This window comes from Macaca thibetana, chromosome 9, assembly GCF_024542745.1.
Source record: "Macaca thibetana thibetana isolate TM-01 chromosome 9, ASM2454274v1, whole genome shotgun sequence".
NCBI lineage: Eukaryota > Metazoa > Chordata > Mammalia > Primates > Cercopithecidae > Macaca > Macaca thibetana.
In genome coordinates, this window is record NC_065586.1 from 46655602 (window position 1) to 46680372 (window position 24771).

The window sequence follows — 24771 nt, forward strand, 5'->3', positions numbered from 1 at the left end:
AATTACTTAATAGAATGCTTGCCCTATCAGTATAGTTAATAGAATGTTAATAGTTACTTAATAATAGAATGCCCTATCAGTATCAGTATAGTTAAACAAAATAAGGACGACTTAAATAGGAAATAAAGTATATTTTTCTCTACTTTCCTTTATCAGCATTTCCTCTACCATGGACAAGTTCCTATGAAATTAAACTATAAAGGCTGGGCATGGTGGCTTGTGCTTGTAATCCCAGCATTTTTGGAGGCTGAAGCGGGAGGATGGGAGCCTGGAAGTTCGAGACCACCCTGGGCAATATAGCAAGACCCCATCTCTAAAAAAAATGAAAACATTATCCAAGCGTGATATTGCATGCCTGTGGTCCCAACTACTAAGATGGGAGGATCACTTAAGCCTGGGAGGTCAAGGCTGCAGTGAGCTGTGATCGTGCCACTGCACTCTGGCCTGAGCAACAAAATTAGACCACATCTCAAGAAGAAAGAAAAGATAGCTATTCAGATTCATTTTTAGGTAAAAAATGTCATGAAATGAATGTCGTGAAATAACCTAATATAGAAATACAGTAAGTATAGGTAACTCTAAAACTTGACTAGATTTGGCCTATCTTTCATAATAAAGGCATTTGGGCCTTTGACGTGCCACATCCCCAGCACTACTGTGAACTTGTGCATCATTGCACGGAGCCTGTTAACATAAGTTAACATGAGTTAAACTACCTCCCTCACACTTTTACAGGAATACCTACTGATTCTGAGATGTGGCAAATCGAAGTTATATTCAGCCTGTTAATAGCCTTCATAATTTTTATAAGGTCTTTCCTCTTCACCTAAATCTCAAACACACTTAACAATCTTGAATGGTTTCAGACTTTTTTCAGTCATATTTATCGCCCATATCTGCAATATCTCCAGCTTAATTGTATCAGAATTGACAAGTACCTAATAATTCCAAAGGTCAAAAAGTGATTCCTTGGAATACTGAAAGAAAACACAGCTTAAACTCTAGTAATTTGATTTATTTGCTTAATGCGCAAAAGCCTCATTGACCCAGGATGCAGCTAAACTGACATCTGGGCCCAGACAGCATTGAAGCCTAGGAGGTAGGCAAAGGGAGTTTTTTCTCTCACTCCTAGGCAAACCTTCAAGTTTGATGTTATTTATCTGTTATTTCCTGACTGCCCTTTCCACAGAGAGTGTCAGATTGAGGGTCAGATCTGAGCCTGAGCCCTGATCCTGTCACATGTGTGTTTAGCATCAGCTTGTAAATTTCTGCAAAACAAAACGAAAAAAAAAAAAGAGGCTGGGATTTTGATAGGAATTGCATTGAATCTGTACACCAATTTGTGGAGTATTGCCGTCTTCCCTACCCTCCCCTTTCACCCAGGCTGGAGTACCAGGCAGCAGTCACTGCAACCTTGACCTCCTGGGCTCAAGCAATCCTCTCACCTCACCCTCCCAAGTAGCTAGAACCACAGGCATGCGCAACTGCGCCTGGCTAATTTTTTAATTTTCTGTAGAGACAAGGTCTCATCGTGTACCCCAGACTGGTCTCAAACTCCTGAGCTCAAGCAGTCTTCCCACCTCAGCTTCCCCAAATTCTGGGATTATAGGCATGAGCCACTGCACTCAACCAGTATTGCCGTCTTAACCATATTAAGCCTTCCAATGCTGAATATGAGATGTCTTTCCATTTATTTAGGACTCTGATTTCTTCAATGATGTTTTGTAGTTCTCACTGTAGAATTCTTATGACTAAGTATTCTTTTTAATACTATTGTAAGTGACATTGATCTATGGTTTTCTTATGATGTCTTTGTCTAGTGTTTGTATCAGGACAATTCTAGCCTCATGGAATGAGTTGAGGAGTGTTCCTTCCTCTTCTGTTTTTGGAAAAGCTTTTGAAAGGTCAGTGTTCACTCTCTTGTGTGAGTGTAAGTATCACCTGTGTAAAGCTCTGCAGGACCCTGATGTCTCCTCCCTTCTCATCCCCTTATATCTCTGTGTACCGAAATTACCCTTTCATCTCCTACTCTCGTCACATGCTGTTAGAAACGTTGCTTTTTTAAAAAAGATGAACTTCTGCCTCAGACCCATTCTCTATATAAGAATTACCTGTTAGGCCGGGCGCAGTGGCTCATGCCTGTAATCCCAGCACTTTGGGAGGCTGAGGTGGGTGGATTACCTGAGGTCAGGAGTTCGAGACCAGCCTGGCCAACATGGTGAAACCCCATCTCTACTAAAAATAGAAAAAATTAGCCAGGCATGGTGGCAGACACCTATAATCCCAGCTACTCAGGAGGCTGAGGGAGGAGAATTGCTTGAACCTGAAAGGCGGAGGTTGCAGTGAGCTGACATCATGCCATTGTACTCCAGCCTGGGCAACAAGAGTGGAACTCCATCTCAAAAAATAAAAATTAAAAAATAAATGATGTATATGTTATTCAGGAACTACTTGTAATCTGTGCATCCCTATACATTAGTTTTGTATGGAGTAGAAAACTAATAAGCCTAATAATTAATAGACTTGTGATTTTTGTTTTGGGTGGGTGAAGCTATTTCATGTTTAGCATGTATAGACTGCTTTTAAGAAGGATTTTATCATTATATGTTTCTGATTTACAAACTGTGCTTCAGACTTGCCACTTGCCAGAGCCTTTCTCCAGTTGGAATTGTTTTTTGTTTTTTTTTAGTTTTTTTTGTTTTTCAGACAGTCTCACTCTTTCGCCAGGCTGGAGTGCAGTGGTGTGATCTCGGCTCACTGCCAACATCCACCTCCCTGGTTCAAGCAATTCTCCTGCCTCAGCCTCCCGAATAGCTGGGACTACAGGCGTACGCCACCACACCCAGCTAATTTTTGTACTTTTAGTAGAGACGGGTTTTCACCATGTCGGCCAGGATGGTCTCAATCTCTTGACCTCATGATCTGCCCACCTTGGCCTCTCAAAGTGCTGAGATTATAGGCGTGAGCCACTACGCCCAGCCAGTTTTTTGTTTTTTAAATATACTGTTTAATCAAGATGGGATCTCACTATGTTGCCCAGGCTTGTCTCAAATTCCTGGGCTCAAGCCATCCTTCTCCCTCAGCCTCCCAAAGTGCTGGGATTATAGGCATAAGCCACTGCCCTGGCCTAGTTGGAATTGTTGTTTGAGGTAACAAGCTTATTGAATCCTAAAGCAAGCATAATACCTTTGTAGATACCTGTAGAAAGATTCAGGACCAATTTGTCACTTGTACATTGGGAGAAAAGGAGTGATTAAACAAAGTTGTACTGACCTCCAGCAGAGTTATGTCACTAAAGGAATGGAAAGTGAGCAAATAGGAGCTGGAGAGCACCAGAGAGCCCTTTTATCAGTGGATGAGGCTAGAATATGGCATTAATCTTTCCAAGTGCTGTGTGGGGTTAGACTTCTCATGAAGGATAGGTTTGGGTAGGTTAGACTTCATGAGATTCTTTTTTTTAAGTCTTTTGTTGTCGTTGTTGACTTCATGAGATTTTTAAGGTGACTAAGGGAAAGGGTGCTAAGACTTAGAGTTACAGATTAGGTGGGAGGTGGAGAAGGTTAGGGTATAAAAAGCAATCCTTGACCATTTCAAAGTTGTCTTATACCAGCCCTGTATCCATTACATCACAACTTGTTCAAAGAAGTTGATTATCTAGGCCTTGGGCCCCTGAGTTAAAGAAAAAACATTACAATATACCGATTCTGTCAATGAAAAAGTAAAATTCATAGTAAGAATTGGGTACAGCCCTTAGAAAGAACTTTAATTATTTTATGGGGGGACATAATAGTTTAACCTTTTTCTTTGAGACAGGGTCTTGCTCTATCACCCAGGCTGGAGTGCAGTGGCATGATCTCGGCTCACTGCAACCTCTGCCTCCAGAGTTCAAGTGATTCTCCTGCCTTAGCCTCCTGAGTAACTGGGATTACAGGCACTTGCCACCATGCCCAGTTAATTTTTGTATTTTTAGTAGAGACAGGGTTTCACCATGTTGGTCGGGCTGGTCTCGAACTCCTGACCTCGTGATCTGGCCTCCTCACCCTCCCTAAGTGCTGGGATTACAGGCGTGAGCCACAGTGCCCAGCCTAATAGTTTAACCATTTTTAAAGTTGTGTTTTTCTTTTTGTAAAGATGAGTTTGTATTGTACAATTGAAGTAATATAGAAAGTTACAAACAATATATATATGGGGGCAGAGAGAAAGGGGAAGAGAAAGAAAATTGTAAGTGGGAACATGTTATACATGCTGTATGAAACCTGCCTTTTTCCATATGTATGTTCGTGATAATTCCAAGTAATTTACATGGATATAAGTTACCCTTTCTAATGGCTGTTTAGTACTTTGCATAGGTATACCATAGTTCATTTAATTGATGTACAAGATAATTAGGTTGTTTTTATTTTTACTATGTTTGAGAGGAGTATTTCTGCACCTTTACAGATTTGAGTAAGCATCACTTAACATGTTTTTATCAGAGATCTTACTGTAGCCGTCAGTAGTAGTGCAGTCAGTGATTCCTGTTATTGCCTGTAAGCTAATTTGTTAGCCTAACACTTTAATTTGCTACGATCTGGGGAACTGAAAGCTAAGGGCTAAAATTTTATATGTGCTGAGTGTCGAATAATAGGTCAAAGCCACGTTCTTCCACAAGTAAAATAATATGGGGCTTAACACAATTGCTTTAGCAATGTGACTCTCTCCCCTTTTTCTCTACTTGGTAAGGAGGGCTTATACCCCCACTAAGCGGCATGTTACTGTGCTGTCTCATACATGTCAACTCCCTAACCATAATAATCCTGCTTATATAGAACACAACGGTACTGTTATCTCTAATTGCTTGTTAGTGAAATGAGGTCAAGAGAAGCTAAACTGATTATCCCCTGGTCACACTCAGAAATCCTATGGAGTGGCTTATATCTGTTGTACATAGCTAACTTCCAAACATATAGCAAGTAAATGCCAGTGGGAGAAATTATTAGGTAATGTTGTATGTGTCTAAGTTTCATAGTGAAACATTTAATGAATATTTCTATGACTTTGATTAGCTACCTAAATGAGATCTAAAGTTTTCTAGCCATGGTAACCTGGTTATTACAGAGACTTGCAAGGATCTTTGTGTTCGAGAAGAATTTTTCTTAAAAACTGGTGCACTGCTCTTTCCCTGTGTCCCCAGGTCCTGGCATTGATGTGCCTGCCCCAGACATGAGCACAGGTGAGCGGGAGATGTCCTGGATCGCTGATACCTATGCCAGCACCATAGGGCACTATGTGAGTACCCACCGGAAGCCCCGAGGCTTCTGCATTTGCTGTCTACAAGAATTAACAGTTTGACTGATTATATCAGAATCCCTGGGCTTTTCTCTCATTCGATCATAATCTTGATGTGCATATTATTTTATGTCTACTTGTCTGTTCTTAAATCGTAACGAACACAAATGGTGCTTTACTTATATGCTGCCCTATACTTGTCACTGGGAAAGGACACTTACTGACCAGGGCAGCCCACTCTGTATGCTAAGACACTAGAACATACATCAAGAAGCATCCAATTCTGATTTTTCCCTCAGAGGGCTTCCATTTAAAGAGGGACTAAGGCGCATAAGCAGATAAGGTATGGAAATAATGTAATACAACGGTGGAGATTATGAATTCTGAAATAAGACTTTCTAGAGGAGATATTTGGGCTAGACCTTGAAAATGGGTAGAATATGAACATTTAGAGATTTGGAGGATAAGAGGAAGAGAAACAATAGAGTTCAGATTGTCTGAAGGTAAGGCATATTTATAAAGGTAATAAAGTAAGAGTGAAGGCTGGATGCAGTGGCTCGTTCTCGTAATCCCAGCACTTTGGGAGGCCAAGGCAGGTGGATCATTTGAGCCCAGGAGTTGGAGACCAGCCCAGACAACATGGGGAAACCTTGTCTCTCCAAAAAAATACAAAAATTAGCTAAGCATGGTGGTATACACCTATAATCCCAGCTACCTGGAAGGCATGCTTGCGCCCAGGAGGTTGAGGCTTCTGTGAGCCGTGGTTGCGCCACTGCACTCCAGCCTGAGCAATAGAGAGAGACCCTTTCTCAAAAAAATAAGGGAAGTAAGAATGAAGAGGTAAATGAACCAGGATGAAAACACCAAGCACCAGTGTTTGTGTTTTACGTGTAGTCAGTGGAGAAACTTTGCTGATCCTTCCTGGGGAAGAGTAGGCTGGCAGCAGTGTCCAGCTGTGCTGGCGCCAGGAGAGAACCTCCCGTGGTGTCAGCGCCTTTCCACCGAGCCCAGGAGCCAGAGGACCAGGAGAGGAGCATTGGCACATGTGAGGCACGTGACAGAGAGACTCAGCAAAACTGGATTGGATACATGTGGAATTAAGGAAAGGGACCAGGTTGAGTCACAGAGAACCAGGAGAACCTGAATCTGGGGACTGAGCAGAGGTAGTACCACAGAACTGAACATGAGAGGAAACATAACTCCTGTCCCTGAAAGGGGTGCAACCTTAAACAATGAAACATTTGAGGAATAGGAAGAGAAATGGAGTCAAAAAATACATTTATGCCTACTACATGCAGGGCCACGGGTAAGCAGGTATTCACTACAATTGGGACAAATCGCTGGAAGTTGTTTTGAAGCTATAAAAAAGAATAACAGGCCCAACCAGTCCTTTCAGTCCTTTCAAGGTAAGGTCAGAAAAGGCCTCCTAGGAGATACAGCCTTCTGGTCTGCACTCAGACGGGTGTGTGGGCATGGACTAGGGGAGGGGTAGTGGCAAGTGTTTGGAACAGAAGGAGTTACCTGAGGGAAGGTTCTGAAGTTCAGAAGCTGGGTGAACTTGGGAGGCTAAGGACTGACTATTGTGGCCAGAGCTGAGAAAGAGAAAGGTGGTATAAGAAAGGCCAGTAGAAACAAGGGTCAGGCCAGGTTTACTGCTTGGTAGGTGACTGTGAGAACTTTGGTCTTTGTCCTGAAAACACAGGGAAACCAACAAAGAGCTGGTTTCAAGCAGGTGTGACTCAGCTAAGTGTGCATTTGAAGACTTGAGGGCAGGAGACTACTACAGGGGCCCAGACTGCAAGGGGATATGAAGAGGGAAGCAGGGCATGAAGTATAGCCTCCAACTAAGAAAAATGGCACTGGAGAGAAGCAGAAAGAAGACAGCTTGAAAAGTGGCCGTTGCCCAAAGAAGAAGGTTTTTGTTGTCTTTTGGCATGTGTACTGGCTGTGAGCCACAGATTCACTGGTGCAAGAGAGAGACAATGCTGAAGAGATGCAGGGTGGTAGAGGCAGTGAAGTCCCCCAGGGGAATAAAAGCCTGGGGAATTCTTTTCATAGTGAAAAGACGGGCCTTGGAGAAGAGGAAGAATGTGGAAATGGGGACATTTCCTGAGGTGATGTCATGCTGTGGCTGGGAACATGGGCAGACCACCTGAAGTCCAACCCTGGCACCTTCACCCATCAGTTCTGTGACCTGGAAGTCTCTGTGCCTCCATTTCCTCCTATGCAAAATGACAGAAATAGTGGTACCTACTTTGTGAGACTCATATAAGGATTAGATGAATAATAATCTAATGCACTTAGAACTGTACATAGCCCTTAGTAAGTACCAGAAAATAAATATCTATAGGTATTACATCAGGTAAGTTATACAACTCCCTGAAATAAAATAGGAACAATATTAGACACTTCAAACAATTGTGGTTTCAACTGCCCCTCCCAAAAAGGACAGTTTTCCACCTGTCACCTTTTTATGCTTCCTTCCCTTAGGCCTTGATTTTAAATTTCTTATCACTTAAAGAAGGAAAATTGCTCACCAGTAGAGTTCAAGGGGCCGTGCTTCACAAGACTTTATCTTGCTGTTAGCACTGAGAATGAGCTACAAATAACAACATACTGCCCACTGGTTTGCACTATTCAGTGTAGTGTCTTGCTTAAAAACAAGACCCGCTTCGACCTCCCAAAGTGCTGGGATTACAGGCGTAAGTCACCGCGCCCAGCCGGTCTCTTGTTCTTTTTAAGCAAGATACTATGTTGAATAGTGCAAACCAGTGGACGGTATGTTATTTGTAGCTCATTCTCAGTGCTAGCAGCAAAAGAAGGTCTTGTGAAGCACTATCGCTTGAACTATACTGGTGAATAGTTTTCCTTAAGTGATTAAGAAATCTTAAAATCAAGGCCAATGGGAAGGATTCAGTTGTTTGTGTTACTCGTTTCTAGATGTCAACTGGAATGTGCCGCCCTCTTTCTCCTAGCCCCCCCTACAAGTGCAGTGTTGGTGGGAGATTGTATTCTTCTCTGGGCTTTCAGTACCATTACATATGCTGGGGAGCCTGGCAGTTGGCGCCAGGCCTGACCCCAGACAGTATTTCCTTCAGCTCCAGCATTTACACTCTCACTGTTGAAAAGCATTTGGCACTCGGTTTGCATTTCTGTATTCATGAGTGTTAATTATTCATGAAAGCAAACTGTGGGAAAACTACTAATTCTATAAAACACTTTACTGGACTGCATTTTTCGTCCTTGCTTTCATCCTTTTTGTTGGTAATTATACAAATAATATAATTCTAATTTCTCTCTGTAAAATATTTAAACAATACAGATAAAGAACAGATCACTTTTTAACTCAGCCAGGTGTAACGTTACGGATATGCTGGGAGTTAGGGGTTTGGTGGGAAGTAAGGCATTTTATTTCGTTTACATGGATAGCAAATTGCTTCAACAGGTTTATTGAGTATTTCATACTTTTGCCACTGACTTAAAATTTTATATGAATTTTCATTTTATATTAATTGCCTATACGAAATAAGACTGTCTCTAGTTTCTCCTGCTTCACTGATGAGTTTACTCTGCAGTGTTCTGGGGCCGTGTTTATAGTATATTTGATGCCTTGGAAGGGAAACCCTCCTGAGCCCTATTCTTCTTTTTTCTAATTACACGTGTTTTTGAACAAGAATATACACACATCTTCAGTTGAAAGAGGAAGGAAAGATGGGTGGTGAAGACTGCTAACCCCATCTCCACTTTGCAGAGCTAACCACTGCTACCGAAGATACTCTGCTCACACAGAAGCACAGGACTCTCACCCACACATACCTTTTTTAAAATATTTCATTAAATAGTTTCGTTAGTCTACTCTTAGATGAACTTCAATATCATGTTATATTAAGTATCAAGTTATATTAAAAACTTCCTTTTTAACAAGTGGCAGAATACAACATTGAGTCTTCCCATCCAAGAAAATTGTAAAGCCTCTTCCTTTCTCAGGCACTGTTTTGGTGACATGCTCAAGTCTTATAGTAGATTTTGAGACACTCGTGAATGAGATGTATATGTACCTTGATTTAGTAGAGCTTAAACACTTGTTGAAGGAATGATAGCTTTAGGCTGAGCTAGTTCTACTTTTGTGATGTTATTTGTACTTACTTGATGTTCAATCCCTACACTCTTGTTTCTTCTGTCAGAAAATATAGTCTACTTTGCCGGGCGTGGTGCCTCACGCCTGTAATCCCAGCACTTTGGGAGGCTGAGGTGGGCGGATCACCTTTGGTCAGGAATTCAAGACCAGCCTGACCAATATGGAGAAACCCCGTATCTACTAAAATTACAAAATTAGCTGGGCATGGTGGCACATGCCTGCAATCCCAGCTACTCGAGCGGCTGAGGCAGGAGAATCGCTTGAACCCAGGAGGCAGAGGTTGCAGTGAGCCGAGATCGCGCCATTGCACTCCAGCCTGGGCAACAAGAGCAAAACTCTGTCTCAAAAAAAGAAAATATAGTCTACTTACTGTATTTTCTAGGAACAGAAAACTGAAAAGTGAGTCTTGTCTCTATTGGTAAAAATGTACCTTAAATACATTCATACACACACTCCTAATGAGCATATTTTTAATTAAATGAGAATGTGCTTTGACTTCAATTCATTATTTTCATTCAACAGAGAAATTGGACTTGACATTTCATTCTTTCAATTACTCCCTCTTACGGGATATATATATATATATATATATATATATTTTTTTTTTTAGACGGAGTCTCGCTCTGTCACCCAGGCTGGAGTGCAGTGGCCGAATCTCAGCTCACTGCAAGCTCTGCCTCCCGGGTTTAAGCCATTCTCCTGCCTCAGCCTCCCGAGTAGCTGGGACTACAGGCGCCCACCACCTCGCCCGGCTAGTTTTTTGTATTTTTAGTAGAGACGGGGTTTCACCATGTTAGCCAGGATGGTCTCGATCTCCTGACCTCGTGGTCCACCCGTCTCGGCCTCCCAAAGTGCTGGGATTACAGGCTTGAGCCACCGCGCCCGGCCTCTTACGGGATATTAATGCACGTGCCTGTGTTACTGGTAAACCCGTCAGCCAAGGGGGCATCCATGGATGCATCTCTGCTACTGGCCGTAGTGTCTTCCATGGGATTGAAAACTTCATCAGTGAAACTTCTTACATGAGCATTTTAGGAATGACATCAGGGTTTGGAGATAAAACATTGTTATTCAGGTAAAAAAAAAAAAAAAAATTTCCTTAATAACTGATAGACATTAAGTAAAGTTTTTAGAATTGTACTTTTAAAATTCAGTTATCTCGAATCTCTTAAATTTTAGAGTGGTGGTTTTCAGAGTAATAGATCTTTTGTTTTTTGAACCTTGGTATGATTCATGTAACTAGAACTGATTTAAGTATCTCTCAAGTACATGTGAAACTATTACCAACTATCACCAAATTCAACCAAAATATTGGTCAGTATTCAAACTTGAAATTGTATCTAGAAGGGCAAGTCTCTTAACATGATTTTCTAAGTTTTGTAAGTATATAGAAAGGTTTACACATTGACCCAAATTTGTTTGATATGGTAACATGTATTTTACTTAGGAGAATCTTAATTAAGTTGGAATTACTTTGAGATAGAAGTTGTGGCTGGGCACAGTGGCTCATGCCTGTATTCCCAGCACTTTGGGCAGCCAAGGCAGGTGGATCACTTGAGGCCAGGCGTTCGAGACCAGCCTGGCCAACATGGTGAAACCCCATCTCTACTAAAAATCGAAAAATTAGCGGGGCATGATGGCGGTGACTGTAATCCCAGCTACTCAGGAGGCTAAGGCAGGAGAATCACTTGAACCTTGGAGGCAGAGGCTGCAGTGAGCTGAGATTGTGCCATTGCACTCCAGCCCATGTGACAGAATGAGACTCGGTCTCAAAAAAAAAAAAAAAAAAGTTGTATTTCTCCAAATTAGTGACATCCCTTTTCACAACATGGAACATCTGATCATCAAGGTCTGAGGACCTGGTGGTATATTTAATACCACTGCCATTTATTGATTGATTGATTGAGATGCAGTCTCGCTCTGTCCAAGCTGGAGTGCAGTGACGCGATCTCGGCTCACTGCAACTTCAATCTCCCAGGTTCAAGCGATTCTCCTGCCTCATCCTCCCAAGTAGCTGGGATTACAGGCATGGGTCACCACACCTGACTAATTTTCGTATTTTTAGTAGAGACGGGGTTTCACCATGTTGGCTGTGGCTGGTCTCGAACACCTAACCTCAAATGATCCACCTGCCTCAGCCTCCCAAAGTACTGGGATTACAAGCGTGAGCCACCATGCCCAGTCATCATATTCTTAAACAGAGAATTTTATTGTTGAAAAGAAACTAGTTAGTACATTGTGGTTTTGTTTTTTGTTTTTTTTTTTTTTTTGGCAAAAGAATTTTGAGAATTGCTTCTAAATGAACAGAATGTGGATTTACATTGATCAAAATATGACTCTTGTTGTCTATACCAGGACTTTAATTTTTGTGTCATGGATAATTGTTCTTTACTGGGATTTGGTAACGTGGGCCAACACTCTATGAGATATTTACATCGTTTTGGTGCTAAATGTATTGCTGTTGGTGAGTCTGATGGGAGTATATGGAATCCAGATGGTATTGACCCAAAGGAACTGGAAGACTTCAAATTGGTATTAATACATTTTTATGGCATAGACACTAAATATAAACATTTAAACTCTGGTGCAGCTATTAATTGTGATTTTCAATCAATGGCAGCAACATGGGTCCATTCTGGGCTTCCCCAAGGCAAAGCCCTATGAAGGAAACATCTTGGAGGCCGACTGTGACATACTGATCCCAGCTGCCAGTGAGAAGCAGTTGACCAAATCCAACGCACCCAGAGTCAAAGCCAAGGTGACAACATTATAGAAACTGGAACCAATATTATCAATGTGAATGACATTAGGGGGATCATAGAAGAGTCTGATTGAATTTTCTTTTTAGCAGCTTTATTGGCATATATTGCACATTCCGTACAGTTCCCCCATTTAAAGTACGTAATTTAATGAATTTTAGCTCCCTGCACAGAGTTGTGCAACCATTACCAAAAAAACGCATCTGCCTGGCACTCCTGTTAAAAAGAAAAAAAAAACCTAGATAAATAGAAAAGTGAAAGGTAGTTTTATACACTTTGCAGAGCAAAATAACCTCTATTTAATTTTAACTGAAACTGTGCTTCTCTCCACAGGCCCTTGTTCATATATGCACATCTCTTGCCCTCAGTGGAGGGGATTTGACAGTGTTGTTGGCATTTCTCTATGTTCCTGACTCTCTTGCGGATCATTGCTGAAGGTGCCAATGGGCCAACAACTCCAGAAGCGGACAAGATCTTCCTGGAGAGAAACATTATGGTTATTCCAGTAGGTCATCTATATTTATTAGGCTTTATATGTACTTAGAATCATAATTGTCTTTTGCAGGGAATTTGGAGGAAGAGAGGAATTATTAGTCTCCCAAGCTCTAGTGAATTCATCTTTATTTCATTTTTCAGAAAATATAGTAGAAGCATGGTTAATTCTAAGCCTGTCACTTTTCACTGTGATCTAAACATTTATTCCAATTTCAGGCTGTTTACTGAATGTCTTTAGCCTTCTAAGAGTCTGGTTATAGAAATGTGTGCTGTGTTAGAAACACTATTCTAACTTAAGTTCTAAGATTTTCTGTATGATTCCTAACCTTATGCATTTCAAGTGCCCCTTCTGGCTTTACTCAGAAAACTAATATGAGGCACACATGCTCAGGTTTTTTAGCAGGTACGCATGAGTCTACACCAAAAAGTTATTAGAAATTAGTGTGGGCTTGGGATGCATTTTAAAGAACCCCCTTTACTGAAAGCGCTTAAGACATTTAACGTAACTGAAATGGGCTACCCTTAGGTAGGAGAAAGAATCCTATCTTCTGAGAGGCCCTGTGGACGGTCCAATCCAATTGGTTGGTGGGCAAGCCATTTAGTCTGAGAACTTCTGGTAGAGAAGAGGCTCTAACCAAAGATTATTAACATTCATTGATTAATAAGCCAAACAATGATCTTTTTTTCCCTAAATAGAAAAAGCGTTAGATGGAATTGGGCGGGGTGGGGAGGAGTGTTAAATTAAGTGTGAAATTCCTGATACTAGCTAAAATATATTTGTGATAGTTGAAGTTCAGTCTACCTTGGTATTGAAGTTAAGGTCTTAGGTTCATTTTAAGCTTTTACTAAAACCATCATCTTCTAATTTCTTTGGTGTCTTATTGTTGTGTATAGGATCTCTACTTGAATGCTGGAGGAGTGACAGTATCTTACTTTGAGTGACTGAATAATCTAAATCATGTCAGCTATGGCTGTTTGACCTTCAAATATGAAAGGGATTCTAACTACCACTTGCTCAGTGAATGCTGATAATCTTGTTCTCCAAAACTCATCTTTTTTTTTTTTTTTTTTTATAGAGCAGGAGTGAAAGTTTATTTAAAAACTTTTTTTTAATTATACTTTATGTTCTAGGGTACCTGTGCAAAATGTGCAGGTTTGTTACAAATGTATACATGTGCCATGTTGGTGTGCTGCACCCATTAACCCATCATTTACATTAGGTACATCTCCTAATGCTATCCCTCCCCCGTACCCCCACCTCACAATAGGCCCTGGTGTGTGATGTTCCCCTTCCTGTGTCCAAGTGGTCTTATTGTTCAATTCCTACCTATGAGAGAGAACATACGGTGTTTGGTTTTCTGTTCTTGCGATAGTTTGCTGAGAATGATGGTTTCCAGCTGCATCCATGTCCCTACAAAGGACAGGAACTCATTCCTTTTTTATGGCTGCATAGTATTCCACGGTGTATATGTGCCACATTTTCTTAATCCAGTCTGTCACTGATGGACATTTGGGTTGATTCCAAGTCTTTGCTATTGTGAATAGTGCTGCAATAAACATACGTGTGCATGTGTCTTTATAGCAGCATGATTTATAATCCTTTGGGTATATACCCAGTAATGGGATGGCTGGGTCAAATGGTATTTCTAGTTCTAGATCCTTGAGGAATCGCCACACTGTCTTCCACAATGGTTGAACTAGTTTATAGTCCCACCAACGGTGTAAAAGTGTTCCTAATTCTCCACATCCTCTCCAGCACCTGTTGTTTCCTGACTTTTTAATGATTGCCATTCTAACTGGTGTGAGATGGTATCTCATTGTGGTTTTGATTTGCATTTCTCTGATGGCTGATCATGTGTCCATTGGCTGCATAAATGTCTTCTTTTGAGAAGTATCTGTTTATATCCTTTGCCCACTTTTTGATGGGGTTGTATGTTTTTTTTCTTGTAAATTTGTTTGAGTTCTTTGTAGGTTCTGGATATTAGCCCTTTGTCAGATGAGTAGATTGCAAAAATTTTCTCCCATTCTGTAGGTTGCCTGTTCACTCTGATGGTAGTTTCTTTTGCTGTGCAGAAGCTCTTTAGTTTAATTAGCATTGCTTTTGATGTTTTAGACATGAAGTTCTTGCCCAGGCCTATGTCCTGAATGGTATCGCCTAGGTTTACTTCTAGGGTTTTTATGGTTTTAGGTCTTAACATTTAAGTCTCTAGTCCATCTTGAATTAATTTTTGTATAAGGTGTAAGGAAGGGATCCAGTTTCAGCTTTCTACTTATGGCTAGCCAGTTTTCCCAGCACCATTTATTAAATAGGGAATCCTTTCCCCATTTCTTGTTTTTGTCAGGTTTGTCAAAGATCAGATGGTTGAAGATGTGTGGTATTATTTCTGAGGACTCTGTTTTGTTCCATTGGTCTATATCTCTGTTTTGGTACCAGTACCATGCTGTTTTGGTTACTGCAGCCTTGTAGTATAGTTTAAAGTCAGATAGTGGGATGCCTCCAGCTTTGTTCTTTTGGCTTAGGACTGTCTTGGCAATGTGGACTCTTTTTTGGTTCCATATGGACTTTAAAGTAGTTTTTTCCAATTCTGTGAAGAAAGTCATTGGTAGATTAATGGGGATTGCATTGAATCTATAAATTACCTTGGGCAATATGGCCATTTTCACAATATTGATTCTTCCTATCCATGAGCATGGAATGTTCTTCCATTTGTTTGGTGTGTAGTTTTCCTTGAAGAGGTCCTTCACATCCCTTGTAAGTTGGATTCCTAGGTATTTTATTCTCTTTGAAGCAATTGTGAATGGGAGTTCACTCATGATTTGGCTCTCTGTTTGTCTGTTATTGGTGTATAAGAATGCTTGTGATTTTTGCACATTGATTTTGTATCTTTGCTGAAGTTGCTTATCAGCTTAAGGAGATTTTGGGCTGAGACGATGGGGTTTTCTAAATATACAATCATGTAATCTGCAAACAGGGACAATTTGACTTCCTCTTTTCCTAATTGAATACGCTTTATTTCTTTCTCTTGCCCAATTGCCCTGACCAGAACTTCCAACACTGTGTTGAATAGGAGTGGTGAGAGAGGGCATCCCTGTCTTGTGCTAGCAAAACTAATCTTTTGAGCCAGCTAAAAAAGGCTGTGAAAAGGTCCACTTAAGAAAACCTTTCCCTTTGGGTAAGAATTGAGTCCCAGAAAAGAAAATAATATTTTGTCTCATGAAACTTAGGCCAAAAATGCACAATGTCTTTCTGGATATTAACTCTCCCAGATACTTATATCCAGATTTTTATTCTGTGATGTAATGTTCACAGAATATAATCTACAAGTGAATTTTTTTTTTTTTTTTTTTGAGACAGAATCTTGCTTTGTCACCTAGGCTGGAGTACAGGGGCGCAATCTCAGCTTACTGCAGCCTCCGACTCCCAGGTTCAAGCAATTCTCCTGCCTCACCCTCCCAAGTAACTGGGACTATGGGCATATGTTGCCACACCTGGCTGAGTTTTGTATTTTTAGTAGAGATGGGGTTTCACCATGTTGGCCAGGATTGTCTTGATCTCCTGACCTTGTGATCCGCCTGCCTCAGCCTCCCAAAGTGCTGGGATTACAGCCATGAGCCACTGCACCTGGCCAATAATAATATTATTATTATTATTATACTTTATGTTCTAGGGTACATGTGCACAACATGCAGGTTTGTTACATATGTATACATGTGCCATGTTGGTGTGCTGCACCCATTAAGTCGTCATTTACATTAGGTGTATCTCCTAATGCTATCCGTCCACACAAATAATATTTTTTTAAGTGTGATTTTTAAACCCCACTGCTAATACTCATTTCTGTCTCTGGTTGCTCTTAGTAAAGGCCTATCTAGTGTCAAGAATTGTTTTTGAGACTCCTGATGAGAATACTTGTTTTTCTTTGACTAGAGTAAGCGCCACAGTTAAGAGTAGAATTTCTCATCAAGCTGAAATAAGACCAAGACCTCCTACTGAGCTTCTCTACTCAGCCCACTGTGAGAATCTGGGTGAAGTGTTCCATCTTTTCTTTTTCCCCCAGCATTTTCTTTTTAATAGAGCCAAGGAAAAACCCTGGTAATGGGTGTTATGGAAACAGAGCAGTGACCTAAATCCACATTTATATAGAAAATTGGTGATGTGTTTTATTCCTTCTTGACTGAGTTTTAAATGATTAACCCTTTTATGTCATTAAAACTCTATAATTCGATTTTGGGTTACAGTTATTGTTTGGGACTACTTTTGATTCTACTTCATTTTTTTTTTTTCTGTTAGCAATATCTTGATCTCTTTGGGGTTTTGTTTTTTTTTATAGTGTCTGTTCAAGAGAGTTTAGAAAGAAAATTTGGAAAGCATGGTGGAACTATTCCCATTGTACCCAAGGCAGAGTTCCAAGACAGGATATCGGTGAGTGTGCTCACCCCACAGTTGTACTTCACACATACTCCCTGCTCTTTCCTTCAGACAGAGCTGGTTAGGCTGATTTCATTTGTAGCATAGTCTTTGTAATTAGCTTGACAGTAAGTGCGTGACATGTGTGTTTTTTACCTTCCCTTTTCATTACATTCTAAAACTGGAGTAAGAATCCTAATGACTACTAATAAATTTAAAATAAATTTGGTATTTTTCACGCACATGTTAACAGTGAAGGATTATTATGTATTTTAATTATTTTAAGCTTCAGAGAAATAGGAAGAATTGAAAAGTAAGCATTAGATTGAACTAAATGAGAGTCCAGGAGTTTGAGACCAACCTGGGGAACATAGTGAGTCCCCGTCTCTACAAAAAGCAAGAAAGAACGAAAGAGGCCTGGGCACAGTGGCTCATGCCTATAATCCCAGCACTTTGGGAGGCCGAGGCAGGCAAATCACGAAGTCAAGAGATCGAGACCATCCTGGCCAACATGGTGAAACCGTGTCTCTACTAAAAATACAAAAATTAGCCGAGTGTGGTGGCACGCACCTGTAGTCCCAGCTACTCAGGGGGCTGAGGCAGGAGAATCCTTGAACCCGGGAGATGGAGGTTGCAGTTAGCCAAGATCGTGCCACTGCACTCTAGCCTGGGCAACAGAGAGACTCTGTCCCCACCTCTCCACAAAAAGAAAAGAAAGGAGAGAGGGAGGGATGGAGGGAGGAAAACTTCTCTACCAGTAAATGATGGAAGACATGAAAAACAAAAGTCCATAGCAGAAAAGCCTGGGGAAAAAACTTAACTTCATTGTTAAAGAAATACAAATTGTAAAAGGGTTTTTTTTTAATGTATTAACAAAAACAGTGAATGGATCTTATGTTCACCATGTATGTGGTGAAACAGTTGTACTTTTATTCTAGTGACAGTGCACATTGGTGTAGCATTTTGGAAAATGTGAAATTATTAAAGTGTTCCTGCCCTTTGGTGCTATGATAATCTCCCCTCTGGGAATTTATCCTAAGCAAATAATTCAAAAGACAAGAAACCACTCCATGCACGATGATGTTACTGAAACTATGTGTAGGCCGGGCGCAGTGGCTCACACCTCTAATCCCAGCACTTTGGGAGACCAAGGCGGCTGGATCACCTGAGGTCAGGAGTTTGAGACCAGCCTGGCCAACATGGTGAAACTCCGCCTCTACTAAAAATACTAAATTATCCGTGCATGGTGGCGCGTGTGCCTGTAGTCCCAGCTACTTGGGAGGCCGAGGCAGGAGAATCGCTTGAACCCGGGAGGTGGAGGTTGCAGTGAGCCAAGATTATGCCGCTGCACTCCAGCCTGGGCAACAAGAGCGAAACTCTGTCTCAAAAAAAAAATAAAAAAGAAACTATATGTAGACAGTTTTTAAATTTGGTTTCATTTAAAGTCCAGGGGCAGGGAAATGGCTGAGTTATAATGTATCTTATATCATCTTAGGAAATATTCAGTCATAGTTTAAGAATATATTACAATGACTAAGTTATATCTTCAAATATTCAGTGATGGAAAATAGTTCTGAGACTATATTGCAACATGGGAAAAAGTTAAAGGTTTTGTTTTAAAGAAAGAAAAAATGCTTTAGCCATTCTAGGTACTAACCGTTCCCCTCAGTAAGCCTTCCTTTTTCCTAGAGTGATGTCTTTGTTCTGGTCCTTCTATCTGGAATACACCAGTCCCTTCCCTGCTTAAGTGTCACTGCAGTTCTGTGGCTGTCATTGAAAGTCTCCTGTGTGCCACTGTTTCATACAGAACATCCATCCCAAGTGGCTAGTAGTGCATTGGAAGGGCTTGCGCTGCTACTGCCACTGCCAGAGGACTGTTCACACCTCCCTTTGGTCACCCCACTGCCCAGCATACGCCTTGTCAGTTAAAATAAAAGTTTTCTCCAGCTCTTTCCCTCTAGTTTCCCCCTGCCCCTGTTTGGCACTATCAGGACCCACATCATTGACCCTGCCATGTTTCCACTGTCCCTCATCCCCCAGTGCCCTCACTTCCCTTCTTAAATTCCATGCTCCATCATTACAGTCACTCCCCGGTCTTGTTTCCTTCGTCATACTCCCTTGTTAACACCTAAGCCCTGATTAAATCCCAGCAGTCTCTTCCATGCCTCTACCCTGTAGGAGGCCTGCTGGCAGTTCACGCCCTGACCACTAACCTCAAGTAGGCACTCAGAGCTGCCCAGCAGTCATACTACTTTTCCATGTTCCATTCATTCTCCCCGTTCTCCTGAGTGATTACATCATATTTTCTCCTCTTCTTGCTGCCCTGCACTCCAGCTCATGCCCTGCTATCTGTTCACAGATAAAACTGAGGCAGCCTGGGAGCTTCCACACCTACCCAGCTCCTGGTACCTGTACCCAGTCCTGTGTCATCTCTCTTCGAATAGATCAGCTCTTTGTGCTTTCATTTCTTAGGTCCAGTTCTTGTTGTGGGCATTGGATGCTTTTTCCTCAGATACACTGCTCTAGCAAGTCTGCTCCTCTCTCCTACATCAGCAGTTTTCCCTCCTCTGAGTCATTCCCCTCAGCTTACCAAATGCTGTTTTAAAAAATGTGTAAATCTTAATCCCACTTCCCCTCCCAGTACTGCCATTTGTTTCCTGTACAGCAAACCTTCTTGGAAGCGTTGTGTATACTCAGCCTCCGATTCTTCTTTACTTGAACCTACTCCACCAAGACTATTCTTGTTAAGACAGCCAGTGACACCAGCATTGCCAAATCCAATAGCTATTTTCAGTCCTCATCTTGCTTACCTGTCAGCAGTTCTTGTCACAAATGACACTCCCACCTTGAAACAATTTCTTCTCTTAGCTTCCAGGATACCACCTTCTCCTGGTTTTCTTCCTACCTCACTGAACATTTCTTCTCTATTGCCTCTTGCTGGTAACTCTTCAACTCTCCACTCTCCTAACATTGGAAGGCCTGAGTCCCTAAACCACTTCTCTATCTAGATTGAAAACTTCAGAAACCTACTTAGCCTCGTGGTTTGAAGTCCATGTATATACAACTCTCTTCCCACTAGAATATAAAGTCTGTGAGAGCAGAATTTTGGTTTTACTCTACTGTGTCCCCTGGTACCTGGAAGAGTATGTAATCAATGTGTCCAAACTATATCAGTGACCCATTTTAATTTTTTATCGGGCATATGTGTTTTTTGGCTCTGTATGTCACCTCAAGAGTGGCAGTGAGTTAATTGTCCTTAATTTTTTAGAAAGCATTCCAAGAAAAAAATTAGGAGAGAAGCTGATTTGATGGTGGAGGCCCTGAGTCATATCCCAGCTCTAAAAATAGCCATCTGTAACCTTGGCCAGGTCTCTGATCCTTAGTTTCCTCATCAGTAAAATTAAGAAGCTGCTAAGATCTATACAGCTTTAAAAGTTGCTGGCAGTACTGAATACGCAGGCAGAATTCTACCCCCAAGCCGCTTTGGGGTTTAATGAGATTCCTTTCTGGGTTCTGGGTGGTGTCCCTGTTCTCTGGGGAGCCGAGGTGAACGCACCATGGCATGAACAGCGTAACACATTGCTCAGTGCATCTGCGTCTCCGTGAGTGGAGGGTGCTCATCTCACTCCATACCCTCATGTCTCTTAAGTCCAAAAACTGTCTTCATTGTTGTACCATAATCTTATTTCATGAGTATTTATTCGCTGTCAAATATAATAAAAATAAATTGTGGTTAACAAGCAATTTCTTCAGTAAGTGTCAAGATACTGTATCTTTGATACTGTACAGAGATGACATATCTTTGCTGAAAGACAAAAAATCTGTCTGGTCATATATTTACGTAAGAATCCTTTGTCATCTTATCCAGGGACACAAAGCAGGTCTTTGTGGTTTTGTTAAACATGTGTTCTTTTTCCTAATAGGGTGCATCTGAGAAACACGTCGTGCATTCTGGCTTGGCGTACACAATGGAGCGTTCTGCCAGGGTATGTGTGCAGATGCTGTTTGCCTTCCTGCTAGTCACATGAAGTGTAACTCAACCGTGTTATCTCAGCCGCCAGACTGTGTGTGCTGATAGAAAGTAGCAATCTGTTCAATGGTCCTCATTTCTGTGTAGCAAAACACATGCTTTTTCAGTCTCAGATGATGAGCAATTTTTTTAGAGTCTTCAAATATGTTTATGAGGCTTTGGAAAGAAATAGTAAGGCCGAGTTAGGAGGTAATGATGTTGGCAGCTAGCCTAATATCGAGTAGTTAGCCAAATTGGATGGCAGCTCAGTGCGCACTGTTACAGCTACAGGAGGCTACCTTACTGTAGAATTTGGTATAAGCAAAAGTTATTTTGACTGCTCGATCCCTACTTTAAGGCCTCAACCACAATTTGAGTCCGGTTTTCCTAATTTCTTCTTGGGTTCAGATTCTGTCTGCTTGTATTTATGATGAAGTAGCGTAAGCAGATACTGATGAAGAAGGTGGTACTTCTTAGGGCTGTTGTTTTTCTTGTTAATTTTTTATTGAGATAGGGTTTATGTGCTATAAATTCATATTTTTAAAGTATACAATTTGGCATCCTTTATTATATATACTAGCCATCACCACTATAGAATTCTAGAACATTTTCATCACCCTCTTCTTTTTTTGTTTATTTGAGATGGAGTCGCCCTGTTGCCCAGGATGGAGTACAGTGGAGCAATTTCAGTTCACTGTAACCTCTGCCTCCCGAGTTCAAGCAATTCTTGTCCCTCACTCTCCCGAGTAGCTGGGATTACAGGCGTGAGCCACCATGCCCAACTAATTTTTGTTTTGTTTTTTTGTTTTGTTTTTTGAGATGGAGTCTCGCTGTGTCACCCAGCTGGAGGGCAATGGTGCGATCTCAGCTCACTGCAACCACCGCCTCTTGGGTTCAAGCAATTCTCCTGCCTCAGCCTCCTGAGTAGCTGGGATTACAGGCATCCACCCCCATGCCCGGCTAATTTTTTTGTATTTTTAGTAGAGATGGGGTTTCACCATGTTGGTCAGGCTGGTCTTGAACTCCTTACCTCCAGCAGTGATCCACTTGCCTCGGCCTCCCAAAGTGCTGGGATTACAGGCGTGAGCCACTGCACCCAGCCACCCCATTGTTAAGTCCAGAGAATTAGGCCCTCCTGCCTAGAAGTTCTGCTGCTACAGTAGTTTGTCTTTGGCTGCCCAAGTCCTGCCTTGAAACACTGAGAAGGTAACTTGGACCAGGCCTGTCTCGGCCTTGTGTGTTTTTGGCCTGGCCCCTTGAGTCAGGATCATCTTCACTGCATTTTCTCTTTTCTTTTCAGCAAATTATGCGCACAGCCATGAAGTATAACCTGGGATTGGACCTGAGAACAGCTGCCTATGTCAATGCCATTGAGAAAGTCTTCAAAGTGTACAATGAAGCTGGTGTGACCTTCACATAGATGGATCGTGGCTGACTTCCTCACTACCCTCTTCACCTGTAACTTCTGCAGACCTATCACAAGTTTACATGTAACCACAGAAATCCCTTTCTCTCCTGACTCAGTAATAATGGATACCATTCTCAACAAGTCAATCCAAATCAGGGGCTGGATTTGGATTGTGAAGGATTTTGGAAGTGAAGGAGAAAGAAGTTAAGGTTAGGGGATCATGTATAAGCTGAGTGTGAAAGTAGAAATCACCTACACCAGAGAGCCATTTGGGTATTTTGCCTTTAAATAAAAAGTCTCCTCCATCTGGCTGTGCAGCCTTGCTCTGTGGCTTTTCCCAACACAATGAGTGCTATTGCTGGGGAAGGGACAGGCAAGAGCAATCAGTTGCTTGCTTATTTCGCTCTGGATGAGTCTGGGACACGCTGTAACTTTAACACATTTAAGAAGTAGGTGTGTGGCCTTTTCAGAAGGTGGCATGGTCTTGAAGTGAGTTCTTAGTATTTTATATGCAAAATAACTGAATTTTGCAGGTTGCAAACAAATATAAAAGCTGTTTCTCTTTATGAATTTTATTATTTTAGAATAAAATAAGTACATGCTGCTGTAATAAAATTGCCTTTAATCACTTAACAAGCCTAACCTTGACTGAAATAGTGAATGCCTACAAAAATTATTAATGGAAAAAACTAATATTTTTTATTATAAAAGTGTCATTTATAGCTTATCAGTCATGTATTGTCCAGCAAACATTAAAAGCCCTGTGGATAATTAAGTTTTCTTCATACCTGCAAAGTGGTGGAGGCCATTTTCGTTAAAACTGTCAGAATTTGCTAAGTATAATTATGACACATAGTCCAAAGAATGCAGTAACCTTTTTATCATGTTACTAATTGTTCTCTTTGGAAGATCTGTGGTTGACTAATTAAACAGTAATTCAAGTAGAGTGTCCCAGAAGAAAACCACTTGGGCTCCCTGTTTGGAGTCTGGCTGGCTCTGAGCGTTGCCAATGGCCCTACTCACCGGACTTTGTGTCCTCTCCTTTTAGAGGTTTTCCATTCTGCACCCAGCGTCGCTAACAGTGGGCTGAAAACAACCTTGGGTGAGTGTTTCGTTTGGGAGTTATTTGGCCAGGGCCTTTTGAGCAGTAGTGTCCCTGTGAAGTGCTAGATACTATATGTGTAAGAATGAGCTTTTTATCTTTTTAACTATAACACCCTTGAGAAATTTCTAACTACTTTTTAACTGCATGGCTTAACCTGGTGATAAAAGCAGTTATTAAAAGTCTATATTTTCTAAAACTTATGTTTCTTCTCTTGTGTTTTTTTTACATGTGGTAGTTTCTCTTTTCCTAAGTTATAATACTGCAATTGGATTTCTGAAATGTTTATAGCGACCACGTATATAACATTTCCTTCCACTTTATTTTGAGCTGCCCAGATTTTATTCTTGAATTCTTTTTTTTTTTTTTTTCTTTTTCGGAGCTCTACATATTCCGAGAAACTTCCCTAGTAATGAACTATAGAAATGATCTCTTAGTCTTTATTCTCGAATTATTTTGTATTTTATTAAATAATATCTATAGCTGTTCTTGAGGAAGAGGCTCCAATGTTTAAAGCCGATATACTGAAGCAACTTTTAGTGCCGTTTTTCACTAAAGGAGATTTTATGTGGAATAATTTAGCCACAGAATGTAACAACTATTGAAGAGAGAATAGTAACTGTAATCAGAACTGAATTCTAGAGTTCATTCCACCAGTTACTAACTGCCAATGTGAAGCCTGACTTTCACTGGTCTTTGTCTGTGTTTCGCAGTTCCGCCTCTGCATGCTCCTGGCATTGGGTCAGTCAGATAAAAGGCCCCCAGTATATGGGCATAGTGAGCCCTTCCCCAGCCTGGTGGTGTCTATCTGCACTCTAGGTGGGCTACTAAAATGTGTAAGGGGAAAAGTGATACAAAAACCAGTTCCAGAATGTTCAAATAATGGTGGGTGGGGCAGCAGATTCAAGTCATGTGAATGTAGGATAAGTCTTAGTGGTGGCCTTTGACTATATATTGGAAGTTGGATATATATTGGATATTGGAAGTACCGTTTTTTTGCCTTGAGGGGGCAATTTTTGTTTTTTGAGACAGGGTCTTGCTGTGTCACCCAGGCTGGAGTGTGGTGGTGTAATCACAGCTCACTGCATCCTCTACCTCCTGGGCTCAAGTAGTTCTCCTGCCTCAGCCTCCTGAGTAGCTAGGACCACAGGTATGGGCACTACATATACCTGGCTAATTGTTTT

At 41.2% G+C, this 24771-nt stretch overlaps 1 protein-coding gene across 1 annotated transcript; it reads left to right on the forward strand.

The window, feature by feature from the left end:
- The first annotated feature begins 5202 nt into the window (after nucleotides 1–5202).
- Nucleotides 5203–23785, forward strand: GLUD1 (glutamate dehydrogenase 1). Its single transcript, XM_050803121.1, has 8 exons — nucleotides 5203–5268; nucleotides 11762–11938; nucleotides 12027–12164; nucleotides 13187–13241; nucleotides 16483–16686; nucleotides 16992–17083; nucleotides 20992–21054; nucleotides 22378–23785. The coding sequence occupies exons 1-8, from the start codon at nucleotides 5203–5205 to the stop codon at nucleotides 22495–22497; spliced, it is 915 nt and encodes a 304-aa protein (XP_050659078.1). The 3' UTR covers nucleotides 22498–23785.
- Nucleotides 23786–24771: the final 986 nt, after the last annotated feature.